The 17,400-nt window shown below is 31.6% G+C and overlaps 2 protein-coding genes across 7 annotated transcripts; one reads left to right on the top strand and one right to left on the bottom strand.

Moving 5' to 3' along the window:
- The first annotated feature begins 3,757 nt into the window (after window positions 1-3,757).
- On the top strand, window positions 3,758-10,014 carry LOC109796073 (Cyclophilin-like peptidyl-prolyl cis-trans isomerase family protein). 6 transcript variants are annotated; one of them, XM_083077527.1, is made up of 14 exons: window positions 3,758-3,872; window positions 4,631-4,760; window positions 4,844-4,898; window positions 5,151-5,239; window positions 5,529-5,553; window positions 6,133-6,171; window positions 6,279-6,396; window positions 6,513-6,640; window positions 6,859-7,216; window positions 7,781-7,893; window positions 8,044-8,248; window positions 8,338-9,057; window positions 9,159-9,230; window positions 9,359-10,014. In XM_083077527.1, the coding sequence occupies exons 2-14, from the start codon at window positions 4,683-4,685 to the stop codon at window positions 9,699-9,701; spliced, it is 2,343 nt and encodes a 780-aa protein (XP_082933653.1). In that variant the 5' UTR covers window positions 3,758-3,872; window positions 4,631-4,682; the 3' UTR covers window positions 9,702-10,014. The 6 variants fall into 6 exon arrangements, with proteins under 6 accessions (XP_082933653.1, XP_082933654.1, XP_020211293.2 ...); XM_083077528.1 differs by having other exon boundaries at window positions 3,853-3,924; XM_020355704.3 differs by having other exon boundaries at window positions 3,865-4,004.
- Window positions 10,015-13,138: 3,124 nt separating this feature from the next.
- LOC109796295 (uncharacterized) lies at window positions 13,139-14,074 on the bottom strand. Its single transcript, XM_020355980.1, has one exon. The coding sequence runs from the start codon at window positions 14,072-14,074 to the stop codon at window positions 13,139-13,141; it is 936 nt and encodes a 311-aa protein (XP_020211569.1).
- Between the last annotated feature and the right edge of the window lie 3,326 nt (window positions 14,075-17,400).

The raw sequence follows: 17,400 nt of genomic DNA, 5'->3' as shown, positions 1-17,400 counted from the left end.
TAATCAACCGATAATTTAAACAAAGGTTAATTACTAAAAATTTTAAGCTAATAATGAAACAAAAATATAATTTTGCATATCCAAACAAGACAAATACTAAACGATTAATTAATTTATGTGTAACACATGCACTAATATGCACTCATCAAAATTATTTAAAAAGAATTCACACAATTGATAGTTAAGGTTATTTTTTTTGCTTTTATAAGAATATATAACTCTTTTTTACCCGGTCATCCCTTACAAGAATAAAGAGGTACTTCTGCTAATGATTTCATACTCAAATAAGTATCAAACCTTAATATTTAATTAAAGAGTATAAATATTAAACCATTTGAACTAATGACTTTTTGATACAAATATTACATAATCATCTTTTTCTATTATTTTAGAATAAAGATAAAATATTTTTAAAATAAAAATAAAATACATTTTAAAACATAAAACTAATAAAATAGTTTTTTTATTATAAATTACTATATAAAAATGTATTTAAAGTTAATAATTTGTGTCGCACATATAACCATTCTAGTATTTTGTAAAAGAAATAACTAAAAATAGATTAAAGAAATATGTAAATTATTTTATTAAATTGTATTTTTCAATGAAACTATCAAAATAAAAAATCTAACAAAAAAATAACTATAAATGTTGTAGAACTTAATATTCACAATAATTTTAGTGAAGAAAAGGGAGAAAAAAATAATTTGAGGAAAGAAAAAAATATACAAACTTTATATATTTGGCTCTATTAATAATTTGAGAGTAGATGTTTATAAGTTACTTATATTATTCTTATTATTCCTATGAGTTATCTTTAAAAAATTATCCAATGAAATTTTTTTGACAAAATTGACTCCATCATTTTATTTGAAAAAATAAACATTGTCATTAGGTGAACTAGGACAAAAATTTTCATATTTAAAATGCATGTATTATCACTTTTGCGACCACATGTTAAATAATTTGAAAATTTAGGAAGGTATGGATATTTGACAAGGAAACTTGGGTTGAGCTAGTGACAAATCATCAATTAAATTAATATCTTATCATCTTAGATCTATGAAGGCAAAGATATTTGACGAGAAAACTTGGGGTGAGCAAGTGACAAATCATCCGTCAAGTTAATATCCTCTCATCTCAAATCAAGGAAACATTTCATCAGCATATAAAGTTAACTAGTAGTTGTTATGTGGAGTGAATCTCCATCAACACCTTTTCTTAAAATCAACGTTGATGGAAGCTTCTTTGGCAACCCATGGAACACCAATTTTGAAGGTATTATTTACGTAAGTAATTGGTAATCTAGTTTCTCAAACAAGTGTGGAAACACAACTGGCTTGAAGGTAAAACTATTTGCAATCAGCCAATCTATTGTGGCCTTAAGAAAGCTTGGAGTGAAGGATTCAAATTTGTCACATGTGAGTTTGATTACAAGGTGACGTTGGAGTTAATTCAAAAACATTATTATACTTTTTATCCTCGTTTCTCTTTGATGAATATTATTGTTAAGTCAAAAAATGATCTTAAATCATTAAAGTTTTAGAGTTTTAATGTTAACAAATGAAATGTACTAATAAGAGAAAATGTTTTCTAAAATATTTTCGAAAATATTTATTAGACAACTATAACTTGATGCTTGGGTTGCTGCGATTAAGTAAGAAGAGTTGCAACTTTACTAACAACTATAACTTTTTGGCATAGTAGTAAGTGCTCAATCTAATAATTTGTATCAGAGTCCTAGTCGTGTGCTTGATTTCCAACAGGAGAAATCGCCAAGGGAGAATATTTGTTGGATGACATCAATTGTCTCGTAGCGAAGGCCTAAGTGGGTCAAGTCATAGTTAACATGTGACACTTTGACTACTACAATTAAGTTAAAAAAGTTTACCTTGACTAACAATTATAACCTTGAGTCTAATGGTAAACACTCGATCCAACAATTTATAATATCCATTTCTAGTCCATATACATTGCCCTTTTTGCCTTTTAACTTGTGTAGTTTATTTTTTATTTACATTGTTTTTATTGTGATGGCACGATGAACACTACTTCTAACATTTTTATGTTTCTATATTTATGTTTGTGTATTATCGGAGCCACTCAGGTGATAACACTTATTTATATGAGAACATTTTTTATGGATCAAATAGTAGATAAGGGATGACATTCTTGTGACTACTAGGCAAGAAGCCAATGATATACTGGAAATTCTCAAATTAAACACTATTGTCCACTTAGTGATTAGCTAAACCTTAGACTAAACATCATTGTCCATTTAGTGGTTAATCAAAGTTCAATAGTGCTCAATTTGACCTAGTTTTTAATGTTTAATTGAGGGTGAGCAGAGGTCCATTAGAGGAATTTCACCTCCGGTGTTAAGGAATTTCCTTAAATAAGTATACCTATAAAGTGGAATTTTAATGATTGTAGAGGTGTCAAACCTACATCACGAGGAACACAAGCTCGGACTGAACCCTAAACCATTTGTGCCAACCCATGATGACATTTATATGAGAACACAAGAACAACTAAAAAGAACTTTTAGATTAAAATAAATGTCTTAGATTAAAAGATCATAAGCAATATCACCATGTATTATTGCTATTATATTTCCTTTTACCATTGTTATCATTATTACCATTATTGTAACTACCACCATTTCCTCTACCTTCATTGCATTACCACAGTTGTCGATGACAACTACGATAACAACAATGACAACAATTATAGTGGTGGACATAGTAGTGGATATCATGATAATGTGGTAATGACGATGCGGTAATGGTAACAATTGTAATAACGGTGGTGAGAGGGACAATAATTAAGGCAATGATGAAAGTGACAATGCACAGTAGCTTTATTTATAATATTTCAATGTAAATCATTTGTTTTAATTAAGGATTGTAATGAGTGGTTCTCATGTTCCCATATTAACAAATATTTTTACTTTAGTCGCTTCTATACAAGGCGTTTCAAATGAGAACACCTCTTATGATGAGAAAAAATAAAACCATTAAATCAAACATACAACTCACTTAAAATTTACAAAAAAAAATTATCATGTATTATTGTTATCAAATTTGTTTTTACAAGTCATTATCACGACTCTTATTGTCATTATCATCATTGTCGTCGCAACCATCATCTTCATTATTGTCACACTATCATCATTATTAACGCTACCTTATGATATTCATTTTAGTCTTTATCTTACAAATTTAAATTAATTTCACCCACTGTAAACGATGATTCTTTTTAATTTTGTAACATGATTTTGAATTAATTTTTTGATTAATTTAAGTCATGAAATGTGTAATATTAAATTAATATATATGAAAATTATAAAATTTAGTTGATGTTTAAATAAAAAAATTATAAACTTAATAAATTGTCACAAAAATTAGATAATAATATAAATCATGTAAATTTAATGTTACATATTTCAAGTCTAAATTAGCAAAAAATTAATTTAAAATTATGTAATAAATTATTTTTTAAAAAATCAAGTTGTTATTGAGAATAAAAATAAAAATATTAACATTTAAAAAATAAAATAAAAGAACAAGCATAATTTAACCTATAAATAAAAAAAAATTGTGTTAAGTTTAAAAAAGAAGTAGCACCTGAAGTGAATTTACCCTAATAAATGAAGCCGGAGGGCGTGAGGGAGGGGCATATTCGTCCATAGTCATTTGTTCTCTGGATGAATCATCATGGTCATCCACCAACGTGTTCAAGAGAGCAGGGACAGTGCGGTAACTTCACGCTCCAATGGAAGTAACTAGGCTCGGCTCTTATACAAGCCAGGCCTTTATTATATATAAAGCCTAGGTTCTCTTCACGAATCCTTTCCGTGGTTCTCGACTCGGGTAAGAGCCTTAGGGTTCTTTATCTCTTCTGCTCACTCCCTGCAAATCTCGCGTAACGCATGTCTTTCCTTTTCAGTTTCTTCATTTAATTCCACCGTTGCACTGATCTGTCTAACACACTGCTCCTCTGAGGTTTCTCCGGGAACCTAGCTAAGATTTTACTTTTGCTGCGTAATTTGATGCTCTTTGCTATATCCATCTCGTTAGTTTAGTTATATATTTGTTGGTTTATGTTGAACGCTTGCTTTCGTATTCGGTAATTGCTTTGATTCCGTGCATAACGTTCTCTTGTCGATCTGGATTTCTCAACCCTACCGAGGTTTTAGTGGAACTTGTCGTGGTTTATCTTCGCCAATCAACAGTTGGTGATTGCTGCGATGTGTTTGGATTTGATTTGATATGAACCGTACCGGTTATTGATTTTCAAAGCCCTCTTTTGTGACGACTCTGCTGGCTTGACTCAAACACTGTTTGTGTACTGATTATAGGAGAAAATTAAGGTGTACAGTAGCATATCGACGCTGCTGTAGCGCAATCCTTAGCTTGCTACTGCGCTTTGCGCGTGGATATCTATAATTTCATGTTACCACAGGGTCTACCTATGCATCTCTTATAATATGCCACGAATTATTGTAGATTTCTGAAAATTTGTTTTGTTAAGCTTGGAACTGCAGTTCTGTGTTTGTATCTGTTGATGCATTGTTACTTTTAACCGATGAATAATTAGGTTTTTGTTTACTACTGCTTTGTTACTCCAGGTCTGTGGTTTTACAGTTTTAAATTTTGATAAATAAGGCCAACGCAAAGACAATGACAAAGAAGAAAAATTCCCTGGTGTTTATGGATGTGTCCATCGACGGGGATCCTGTTGAAAGGATGGTTTTTGAGGTGCTTTTTGTTCTTGTTCTTATGTTTATTATTTATGCTGCAACTTTTGCAATAGTCAACTTAACGAGCTTTTTCCCTCGCAGCTTTTCTATGATGTTGCACCCAAGACTGCAGAAAACTTTCGTGCATTATGTACAGGTATTATAGATTTGATTTATTTCATCATTTTTAACTTTTGTTTATTGGAACTCTCCTTTCCCTTTTCATAATTAGCATTTTCTACCATCACGGTTACTTATCAATCAAACAATTACTTAAGAGTCTTAGACATATACTTATGTACTTGCTTGCATGTCATTTTGGTTGAAAGTGGAACATTGGCTGAAGAGTGTCTATCTCAATCAATGGGTCATTAATTCCTTTTTTGTATGAAACTTTTATTATGTTTAGGAGAAAGAGGTATTGGTCCAAATACCGGAAAATCACTGCACTACAAGGGTTCTTTCTTCCATCAGATTGTAAAAGGTTCCATTGTGCAGGTATGTTGTTCTATTTATACTTGTATTTAGATTGGTATATGGTAGTTCAAATTCTATATATGTGTTCTTGTGGTTGAACATGGCTTAGTAGTGGTCGCCGTTACCCTTGTTTATGCTGTAGGATACACTGGGCTGATGATCACGACTGCTTTTCTTGTGATATAGTTTTAAGGTTGTACTTACAAGTTATTTATACTTGCAATTCTAATGAGCTTCATGATGCCCGAACCCATTTTGTTTGCATTTCTGTAGTGTGATTGTGTATTAATGGCTTGTTTTGCTTTTACAGGGTGGAGATTTTGTCAATCGAAATGGTATGTATTTTATTGATACATTTCATCTCATTGAGTTACCTTACCTATCCATTTTTTGAAGGTTGCATTTTGATACTATATATGTAGTCACTTTCTTTATGTTTTTTTATTATTTGATCATTCAGTTGTCCGGGTTGCCAGCCTTGTTCCATTTGCATGTTTCCCATGACAATGGTAATTTCTTTTCTAAGTCAATTAGGAACATGATTAACAAAATGTTCCTTTAGGTCAACAGTTTGGCCTGGCCTGTTATTGAGTGGGGTGTTGAAGTTTTGAAAACTATTTGATTTGCTTATTTTGGATTAGTTTTTGATATTTTTCTTTGTTGATATTGAATATGTTTCTGAATGTGTTACTTTTTAATTCACCTTAGTCTTGGGTGCGTGCATTTTTTTTTGTTGAAAGTATTGTAGCTTATAAAACAGTTTTTTCCCCCTAATTCCAAAATATTATTGTGATTGCTAGTAGTGTTTCCAGGTTCCTTTTTTTCCCCATAAATTTCCTTGATGTGTTGATTTTCCCCTATGGTATCATTCTCTATTTTATTATGATTACTTGATATTTTTCTACGTTTTGCAGGGACTGGTGGAGAAAGCATATATGGTTCAAAATTCCCAGGTTAGAATGGCAAGCCAAGCTCTCAAGATCATATTCTGCTCTATGTATTGATTGTATCATAGTTGTATTTCATAATTAATGGAGCATGTATATGTGATTTGTTTTAGATGAGCCACCTAGGCTGAAGCATGATGCTCCTGGCCTTTTATCAATGGCAATAGCAGACCGTGACACTCTTGGTTCTCATTTTATTATCACTTTGAAAGCTGATCATAATCTTGATAGGTTTGTGCATCTAGTTAATTTCTGGCAGCATTTTACTTCCCATGTAGATGTTCTATTTTGAATGAGGGTGTGAGAGGTAACATGCCTTACTGTACAGTTATGTGGCCATTTTGCAGGAAGCATGTTGTCTTTGGGAAGCTTGTGCATGGGCATAATGTATTGAAGAAAATTGAAGACGTGGGTGATGAAGAAGGGCATCCAACTGTAACTGTTAAAATCATTTATTGTGGTGAATATAGCGAGGGTGAGAATTACTTGGCCCATTTTGAGAATACTTATTATTCCAATCTGTATAATGATATGATTAAACCCCATATGATCTTGCTGAAAATTCTGTCTCCAAGTCTATAAATGCTTGCTAATTATGAGTTGTGTTTATTTTTCCTCTTCAATTGAATGTGCTTTTTTCTGGTCCGGTATTAAATATATTTGATCGCTTGATTTTAATCTTTATACTTACAGATGGGAAGAAGGTAAATAAATCAAAAATGGGAAGGGATGGATCTTCTGAAGCCAACAGTCATGAAACACGGAAGAAGGGAAAGAATAAAAAATCCTCAAAAGACCGAAGGAAAAGGAGAAGATACTACTCATCTGTATCGGGGAGCTCTTCAGATTCTGACACGGAATCTTCAGAAACTGATAGTGATTCTGAGTCTGATATATCTTCATCATCTTACTTGAGTTCTTCTAGTGATGACAGGCGAAGGAAGAGAAAGAGATCTAAGAAAGATAAATATAAAAGGGGAAAAAGAAGAGATAAACGCCGTGACAAGAAGCGAAGGAGAAGGGATAAGAGATCGAAGCGGAAATCAAAAAGGTATTGAACAATTAGTACTTCATATTGATTAAATTAAACCTTTGGTTTATCATTTATGAAGTTCAGATTTCAGTCATATATCTTTGTCAGCTTTCCTGTTTGCAGCCATGAACTTGCAATATTCCTTAGGCCAAGAAGGCTGGCTTGTGTTTATTGTGTTCTATTGTTTTATGTGAATATGCTATGAAAGTAGGTTATGTCTTGTGTCCGAGTGTTGTAGTTACTATATGTATTTAGCTGCTCTCATGGCTCGACATCAATTTATGTGCTTTTAGAATCAGGAGTAGACTATTTTTGTTGTTTCCTTGGGAATGATTTTTTTCTTGTATTTTTGTCAATTAGAAACATGTATGTGGTTGACAGTTTCTGAATTTGATCTCTGTTTTTAATGATCTCATCACTATCTGTTGGCATTCACAGATAATTAATGTAAGGAGCATCTCGTTATGTTCTTTAGAAAATTTAATATAATGATTGTTGTTGTGAACTAGTACTTTTTCACACATGGGCATACTGAATCTGCTCATTTTTCCATGGTTGTTGCTGAATCTGTCATGTTATTAGGGAATCGGTCAGTGGTTCAGATAGTGAGAGTAGCAGTGACAGTAGCTCTGAAGGTGAAGGTATTGTTGCTCAACATAAAGGGCCAAAGCGTAAAGATCATTCTCAAAAAACTGGTAAACTTTAAATTGATTTAATTCTGTCTGTCCTTTTTGTTGTCTACAATTGGACAACTTGAAACTGCTTGAGTTTGTTCTATGCTTGATTCTTTGGTATTATGTATAACGATTTCTTGAAACTTCTTCCCTCCATACTTTGTGGCACAGCTGAAATAAAGTCTCCCTTGGTTGAGAAAGATTTGTCTCCTGGGCATCATAAAAAGGATGAAGTGGTTATGCCAGGGAAAGGGGAAAATTTCTCGAAGGAAAATGGAGAGCGACACAGCAATGGCATTGGAGGAGCTGACTACGAATCTGACAGAAGTGCAGAGAGGCAGCCTGACGTTATGGATGATCATTCGGGCAAAACTAGGTCTACTTTCCTTTTTAGTCACACCTCAGTTATTTCTTATGCTTACCATTTCTTCCAGATCTGGTATTTTATTGAAAGTTGATGAGCAGGAGTCGAAGCGTGAGTCCTAAGCGATCCATGAGTAAGAGTATGAGTATTAGTCCCAGGAGGAGTGAGAGCAAGAGCCCAAGTGTCACTCCTAAAAGGAGATTGAGCAAAAGTCCAAGTGTTAGTAGAAGCCCTCCTCAATCACGGAGGAGTTTGAGCAGAAGTCCTGCTAGAAGCATCAGTAGGAGCCCAAGCAGAAGCATCAGTAGAAGCCCAGTGAGAGGCAGGAAGGGGAGAAGCGTCAGTAGAAGCCCTGTGAGAACTCGTTCTCGTAGAAGTATCAGCAAGAGCCCTGTAAGATCCCATTCTCAAAGCCACCGAAGCAGGAGTTCTCCCAGAGCATCTTCAAGAAAAACAATCAGCAGAAGCCCTGTACGAGTGTTGAGAAAGAGTGTAAGCCGCAGTCCAGTTAGATCACCTGCAAGAAGTTTAAGCAGAAGCTCTGGTAGAGTTCCCTCAAAGAGAAGCATCAGCCGAAGCCCAATCAGAGCACCTAGTAGAAGCAATCGCCGCAGCTATTCTAGGAGTCCTAGCCCTGTTCGTAGGACAAGGACACCTCGTGGGAGGAGTGTTTCAAGGAGTGCCTCACCTGATGCTTCACCAAAGCGTATCAGAAGGGGAAGAGGTTTCAGTGAACGATACTCTTATGCAAGAAGGTACAGAACCCCCTCTCGGTCTCCTGTGAGGTCTTACCGCTACAATGGAAGAAGTGACCGAGACAGGTAAACAGTGTGTAGTTTCTCTAACAATTCATCACACTAAATGTTATTAAGATTCAAGATTTGAACGTCACAATAAATATTTTAACATTTATTGTCCACAGATATTCTAGTTACAGAAGGTATTCCCCTAGGCGTTTCAGGAGCCCACCACCACGTGGAAGGACTCCCCCAAGGTATATTTGTGGCCCTCCTGTTATCTTAATTCTTGGTAGTTTTTTATTGTTGATATTTGTAATGCCCATTTTAGGTTCTTTTGTCTATTGATAGCAGTAAACATGATCATTTGAAAACGTATATGTAGGTATCGAAACAGGAGGAGCAGGACGCCATCTGTTTCACGCAGTCCACGATATCGAGCTCGACGATATAGCCGAAGTAGAAGCCCAGTTCGAAGTAGGAGCCCAGTTCGTAGTCGTTCACCGGTTGAAACATATCGATCACGGCCCTCTCCTCGTGTGGAGAGGCATGCATCTTCTTCTCGGAGCAGGAGCCCATCGAGGTCCAGGTCCAGGTCCAGATCTTCTGTTGAATCTCCACCAAGAGCTAGTAGAGACAGCAGGTCCAGATCATCGTCCAGAAGTCCAGATGGAAAGAAAGGCCTGGTCTCTTATGGCGATGCTTCTCCATACTCGGGTCAAAGGTGAAGTATGTGGCGTGGAGGGCTTGGGCTTTGGGTTACTGTAACCATTAATGAGCTAGCTAGTAGAGGCTTCAATTTTTGAACTTTACCACCTGCATTGCTTGCTGGAATTCGTGGATGACATTTGTTTTTCTTTTCTTTGCCCTTTATAGAACGCAGTGGCATGTTGAAAGATTCTAGTACTAGAATAAGCTAGACGGTACTTGTGACATTAGGACAGCCTTAGTTGTGAAGTTGTTGCGGTATTTGTTGGAATGTTGTTGCTCTAGTTTTGTTGAATTTATAAAATCAGGTCTAGCTTCACTAGACCATTTTTATACTGCACCTCCATGATTCAAAAGAATTGTAAAACTGGGTTCTGTACGTTTCATTTCTAAAACTCGTTTTTTAATTAAAAACTTAATAAAATTATTATAGTTATGCGTCTAATATAAAACTTGTCTATTAATTTTAGCGCTTTCTTTGAAATTTACAAACAGTAATTTTCTTAAAAAATATTGTGTCAAATCGCTTTTTAAAAGGTTTTAGTTTTAATATCTTGCATTGTCGTTAGGTAGATATAAATTGCTAGCTATTTCGAAGCCGTTTTTCTCATTTAATCGAGTTGGAGCTGCATCAGAAAATTATGATTTTATTCCGAGCTTCCCCCGCTTTTGAGCTTGAATATTAACTTGATCTGTATTCAAAAGTTTAAAATGTCCTCTCCATGAAGTAATATTACCAAGTTAAAATGGCAATTTTTAGTTAAATTATGCATTGAATCTTGAACTAATTTTTATGTAAAGTTGAGTGCGAAGGCGAAATGGATCGTTTTGGATTTACACAAATAGGCTACAACGTCCTGCTCTGCTTTTGTCTGTATTGATTTATGTTTTAAAATTTTTCTGATAACATATTTTTGTTATTTTTTTCATCTAATCTTTCTGTTATTATTTTGATATGGGTGTTAGCCAACCAAATACTTGTATAAAAGCAACGCTGATTCATTCAATACAATTTGAGTTCTTTCTTACATAATAATTACTTCTAATAAAGGACGCGACTGAACTAATGGACTAAGAGAACAAAACGATAAAAACTGGCAAAATATACAACTGAAATATTAACGTATCCTTCATTGTTGTTTTTTTTGACAGTATCCTTCACTGTTCTTTGTCATATTATAACAGTCATAAATTCCAACCCTTACAATAAACAAAGTCAGGATAGAACAATAATGGGACTTTATTATTTTTTTTTGGTGTACCAACAAGGGAAATTTTTTTGGAGTACTAATCAATCGATAAAATCATAAAAATATTATTACAGACTCTGTAAACTATTGAACATTGATCATCTTAGTTTTTGTTATTATAATATCAGAAATTAAAATGATTTACACTTAATAATTTTAAGAACTAAAATGATCATCGTTTATTAATTTGAGGAATGAAATGGCAATTTTATGGTTTCAAGGATTAAATTAATTAATATTTATATTTTTAGGAACAATTTTAATATATTATAATCGCATAAATTGCATAGATACCTCTATTTAACTTCAATTGGATTTTATAAACTCCTTTATTATACCATATCCGTTTAATTAAATTTACATAACAATTATAATGTATAATTTATTAATTGCGGAAGACGAGGTTAAAGAAAGAAGTCTTAATTCGACCTAAATGCTAATGCAATTTAGGATATGTTTGGATAAAATTATCGAAAAGAACTTATGAAAAAAATTAAAATTTTCAATAAGCTAAAAGTTATTTATGCATAATTTTTTTTTGGGAAACTAATATAAAAGAGATTTTACAAATTAGCTTATGTATAAATTTAGTTGATAAAAAAATTAATTTTATTTAATTTTCTTATTTTCTTTTCTTTCAAGTATTTTTAGATAAATTAATCCAAATAAACTCTTATTCATACGAAAGAATAGTCGGATATAATTTTATACCGAAAATTTCAAGGGTTTTGAAACAGATAATTTTTATCCTTATTAAAAAATTATATTAGTTTCTTTCGTGAAAATTGCACATGTAACTAACAAAATCTTCACTGCCAACACGATTTTGCAATTTAACGTATAAGTTTCGGCTCTTTTCTTTTCCTTGTCTTCCATCACCAACGAAAACACTAAATAAATCATATATATTTTGTTTCATATTTATTATACCAAACATTTTGGTTTTTTAAAGATAAAACTAAAAGAGAAAATATTAATTTACTGGATAACAAGAATAAATAACATAATTATATTTTGCATAACTATATATTGGTGTAAATATTAATTATTTCAAAACACTTATGTTTTAGCAAGTCCCAATCTTACTTTTACCCTAATATACTTAGAGAAATTTTATGGATCTAATGGTGTGTTTGGATGAAGAATTTTACAAATTTAAGGAATTTTAAATTCTTGATATTTGAATTACTTTAACTTCAATTTTTATCATTCTTAAAATATTTTGTTTAGATAAATTAATTCAAATTTCTCAAATTTTAAATTATTAGGTTGGATATGATAATTTGATTCCACCATGGTGAAATTAATTTTAAAAATATATTTATTTATTAAAATTTTTAAATTAAATTTTATTAAAATAAATATTATATAATTTTTAAATATTTAATAATTTTAAAATTAATATTAAATAATATTTAATAATTTTAAATATATTTTTGAATATTTAATAATTAAAAACATGAAAAGATAAGAGATAAGAGATAAGATAAAATATATAAGTGAAATAAGAAGAGAAAAATATGAGGAATTTCAAATTCTTACTCTTTTGAGAGAATTTGAAATTCTACTGTTTCAAGGAATTTCATAAATGTTTGAATTTCAAGTTCCTTAGAAATTCTTCATCCAAACAAAATATTTCACCTCAAAATTTGAAATTCTTCAAATAAATAAATTACTCTATTTAAATTTCCCACCCAAACACACTATAAGAGTTTTGAAATTGTTACGGAGATTTTTTTTCTATTTCTCTTTTTTTTTTTTTAGAAGAAATAATTATATGGTCTAAAATTATCACATATATCATATATGTAATCTCAATCGATTTTTAGTTTTACATGACGCGCCCACAATCAAAATTTTCAATTTAAAAAAAAAAACTAATAAATTCGAATATGTTTTAAGTGAAATATTGTTGCAAACCACCAAACTCTTTCACCTATTAACTCAACATAATTTTACCAAAACCCTTGTATTAATTTCTATCCGGGGCATGCAAGCCAAAAGAAACTGTAAGATTACAAAAACATATTTATCTATTATCATGCAATGCGTGTGAAAACAACTGCAAATTATGGACAACATGATTTAACTCATCAATTTTTTTTATTCAATTCATATTAGTGAGACTACAATGAACACAACAAGATTCAAACTTATAACCATAGCTATACTAGTCTAGTCTCATCAGTGACCGAACATGATAGAAGTTAATAACCATGCAGAGAGCATGCTTCCATGTCAGAGTCCAAGCTCAACTTGGCCATCTTCGTCATCAACAAATCCGCCTTGTCTCGAACCCTCACCGACCCTCTCACACAAAGATCAGCCAACACGCTTGAAAACTCGGGCAACATGAGAGCCTCAGCGACACACTCTTCACTGTCATCAAAAAGCCTTATAAGGATATCAGCAGCACCCTCCTTACTCAACAGCGACCTCCCTTTCAACACGCTCAACATAGCCCTAACTATCTCGTGATCCCTTCTCTTCAAACCATTCAACCCTTCCTCGAACCTCGCAAGGAGTCCAAGAACCGCAAGAGAAGTTCCAGCCAAGTCCTCACTCTCGGTGCTCTGCACAACCCTAAGCAGCACTTGAATCGCCCCGGCTCGCACTGCCAAAGTGCAGTTTCCATGGAAGTGGACAAGCTCAGCCAAGGAACTCAGGAGGTGGTGTGCATCGGAGCCACGAGAGCCTTCAATGGCTCTCACTAGCAACTGAACTGTTCCCGCCACACCAAACTTGGCCTTGTTCTTGTCGTGCATGGCGAGGCTGCAGATCAATGACGAGGCTAGCTTTGAGGAGTCGAGGGAGCACGATGATGAGGTGATGAGGGAGTTGAGGTAGTGAATGGTTTCCATGTCGGAGAGAGAGTGCTTCAAGTCGGGGTTTAGGGATAGGTTGAAGAGGATCAACAAGGAGAGTGTTTGGATGGTGGGGTTGGATGCGTTTGTTAGTGTGGCTAGTGTTGCGATGGCTTTGTCTGTTTGAGCCACTAGGGTTCTGTTCTGGGGACTCACTTTCGTGATGGATGCCAAGGTTTGAAGGGCTTTCTCTTGAACTTCGATGGAGTCTGAATGAACTTGGGAGAGACATTCATTAATGGTGTCGAAAACGCGAGATACTGACGACACTGATGACATCTTTTCTAGGGTTTTGGTTTAGTGTGTCCGTGTTGAGTTTCAGCTTGCTTTCAAGTTTCACGTACCCACCAAGCCTGTGGTCTTTTGAATTGCAAGTATTTGAGAAACTTAAACAGTGCATTGTTGGTTGTATAAATTATGTGTATGTGTAGATATTTTCAATGTTTTATTAGCATCGGAAATTGCTTCAGTTTGTTTGTCCTACTCTTTGATCTTCTGGCACATTTAATCTTTTTCTTTTGTCCCTTCTTATTGGCAGGGAACGGAATTTGGGAGATAGATGGATCGATCCATTTAATAGTAAACTAACTAATACAAGTGTTAAGGTCACAATTTGTTTATACTGATTTCCGCTCAACATATGGTCTAAAAACGAGCTTTGAAATTGAATCTTTTTAAAAATAAGAGAATGAAAACAAAATTAACTGTCATCCATAAAAAAAAAATTTCAATAAAAAATTACAATACTAAAATCAAATCCAGTCCTTATAGTGTTAGATTTAGATAATGATTAATAAATCAAAATTAGTACTGATATAACTGATTCATTAAGTTTTATAAGTAAAAAAATATTTTGAGAACCTAAAATTTTGGACAACTTTATGTTTGAGTCGGCCCTGCTTATGATATATCGTAAATAGTTAGAAAATCTCATGTCTATTAATGGTAACACTATAATAATATATTGCTCTTATTTCATGCATAATGAGTGTAATTTTAACTTTTAAAAAATATTTTAAATTGAATGATGTTCTCATTCTTCAATATAATATTAAATAATTTTTTCATTTATTGTTTTATTAATTATTCAAACACCATAATTTTTTTTTTTGAGAGAGTGTGATATTTTAGTAAAAAATGATATATATTTTTATTTTTTTTATTTTATGCGTAAAAATAATAAACTACAATAATTGCATAATGGATGAAGTAGTATGTGAGTAGAGAGTAGACAATAATTTTTACTTTATAAATTAATCAGTTTTATAATATTAAATTAAAATTCTAATTCACTTTCACAAATTACTGTATTTAATTATAATTCAGGGAGAATCGAAACCTCCAATAAAAATGAAGCATTTAAAAATTCACTTAATTGAGGAATCTAATGTGGCAGTGTGTCTGAGTATCTGTTTGGAATTCCAAAATCATAAGTTTGGTTGAGCTACAAGAGACTAATTTCCGCCAAATTGTGGTTTGGAATTTTCCCAAACGAAAATTGGGACTCTCATGATGTGAATTTATGTTGTACGTAGATATTAAAAGTACGAACTAATTTTAATTTTTGAGACGTATAAATATACCGTTTTAAATAATTTATCTGTAAATTCTCACACTAGTTTCTAGATACAACAAAGTTTTTATAATACTAGATCTAATATTAGATTGATGATACAAAACTAACAAATTTTTAATCCAAAAAAATGAAAAAACATTAAGAAAGAGAGTCGAGTGTGTTCTGTACATCTAACTCCTGTCACAAGAATTAAAAATAACTAATTTTAAAATGTTTAATAATTAAAATTAATTAAAATTATAATGGTCAAATTGATTATATCTCATTACAATCAATATTAGTTAGGTTTTTAAACATGTAATTAATAAAATAATTATTTTAAATTTGAATTTAATTTAAATTAAAAATAATTTCATATATAAATAAATTAACTTTTTGAAATATCTCAAAATATATAACAATCTCCTACAAATTTCAAAAGGCTTAAAAATAAATTTTGGATTTTTATATAGGATGTCATGTATGGGACCCGGTGGAACAAACTATTGAATCAGACATAGATTAATAAAACTTCATATAATGTAGTGAGTGTAACAAACTATTGAACCTAAAACACTGAACTTGTATTAGAGGTTAATCAATCACAATATTTCACAATCTTTATCGTTATTGCTATTTTGCTCTTTCAAGCCATGTGTATGTTTGATATTTATGAGTGTTCTAGAGATTTTGCTAAGATCTCATATAAGTGACCCCACTTGACATTTATATAGGTGATTTCATCAAGTGTATGTTGCGATTCATACACCATCTATAAGAGATGTGAAATTCATTAAAATCTTTATAAAAAATCAAGCTTTCTCATAATCACATAAAACTTAACTATAAAGATTATCATCTCATTAATGTAGTTTTAACACTTTCTCAAATCATTGGAATTGATTAAAAAATTTAAATTGATTAAAGTCAATTTTAGTGCTAACAAAATTAACAAGTGAGTTATTTTACTCACTGAATCATTTTCATAAGATCTTTAATCACAAATATTTGTTTACCATCACTTTTTATTTCAAGTGACTTTAATAAACTCTCATTCCCCTCGATGTTTATAAATAACTCACGATGTTTTGTAAATAATACTTTCTCTAGGAGTTTAAAGTTAAAGGATCGACCAAATTCATTATTGACTATACATTATCAATAAATTTTGATCTTCAAACAATTGCTTTATCACGTCATTTCTTAAACATTCTTAGTGAAAATAATAGTGCTCAAGCTTACAAAAGCCTTTGAGAATACCCAAATTGGGTCCTTTATTGTTGCTAAAGTTTCTTATGCAAGTTATCAAAACAACAATGTTCATCCACGTTGTGTTGTTGCCTCCCAAGCACAAACACACACACACATTTAATAGTGATTTACTAAGAATTTTCATAGATAACATTAGGCCTTAAGATTGATAACCATGGATGTAATACAAGCTTATTTGAATTCTTGAGTGTCTAATACATTGTCTTAAAGGATTTATCTACAAACTCTCATGATATATAATAAGATCTTTTTAGTATTAGATTGAAAATGTAAAACTAGCAAATTTTTAACTCATAGAATGAGAGAACATTGAGAAAGAGAGAAGAGATGCACATCTGACTAAATATTTATAGAAAATGATATTGATTATTGTGATTATAATTAATCACAAATAATCAAAATAATTAATTAACTAAAATTAGAATAATTAAGATATTATATATTATTAAAATCAATATTAATTAGCTTTTTAAACTTGTAATTAATAAAATAATTATTTTAAATTTAAATTTAAATTTAAAATAATTTTACAAATAAATTAATCTTTAAAAATATGTAAAAATATATGACAATTTGACTTATATATATCAAGTCGATTAGTGGAGGATCCAAGAATCTAAATCAATGAGGTAATTTTTGTTTTAAAAAATACAAATTAATAACGATAATCATATATATATATATATATATTAAGAAAAAAATATAAGGATGAAAAATAATCATAAGTGAATTTAAAATTTTAATATATATTAATAATTTAATAAGTGAGTAGGTGCAT

The sequence above is a fragment of the Cajanus cajan genome, chromosome 6 (genome assembly GCF_000230855.2).
Source record: "Cajanus cajan strain Asha chromosome 6, NIPB_CcT2T_4, whole genome shotgun sequence".
NCBI lineage: Eukaryota > Viridiplantae > Streptophyta > Magnoliopsida > Fabales > Fabaceae > Cajanus > Cajanus cajan.
The sequence above is the reverse complement of the archived record's forward strand: the minus strand, read 5'-3'. Positions and strand labels throughout refer to the sequence as shown.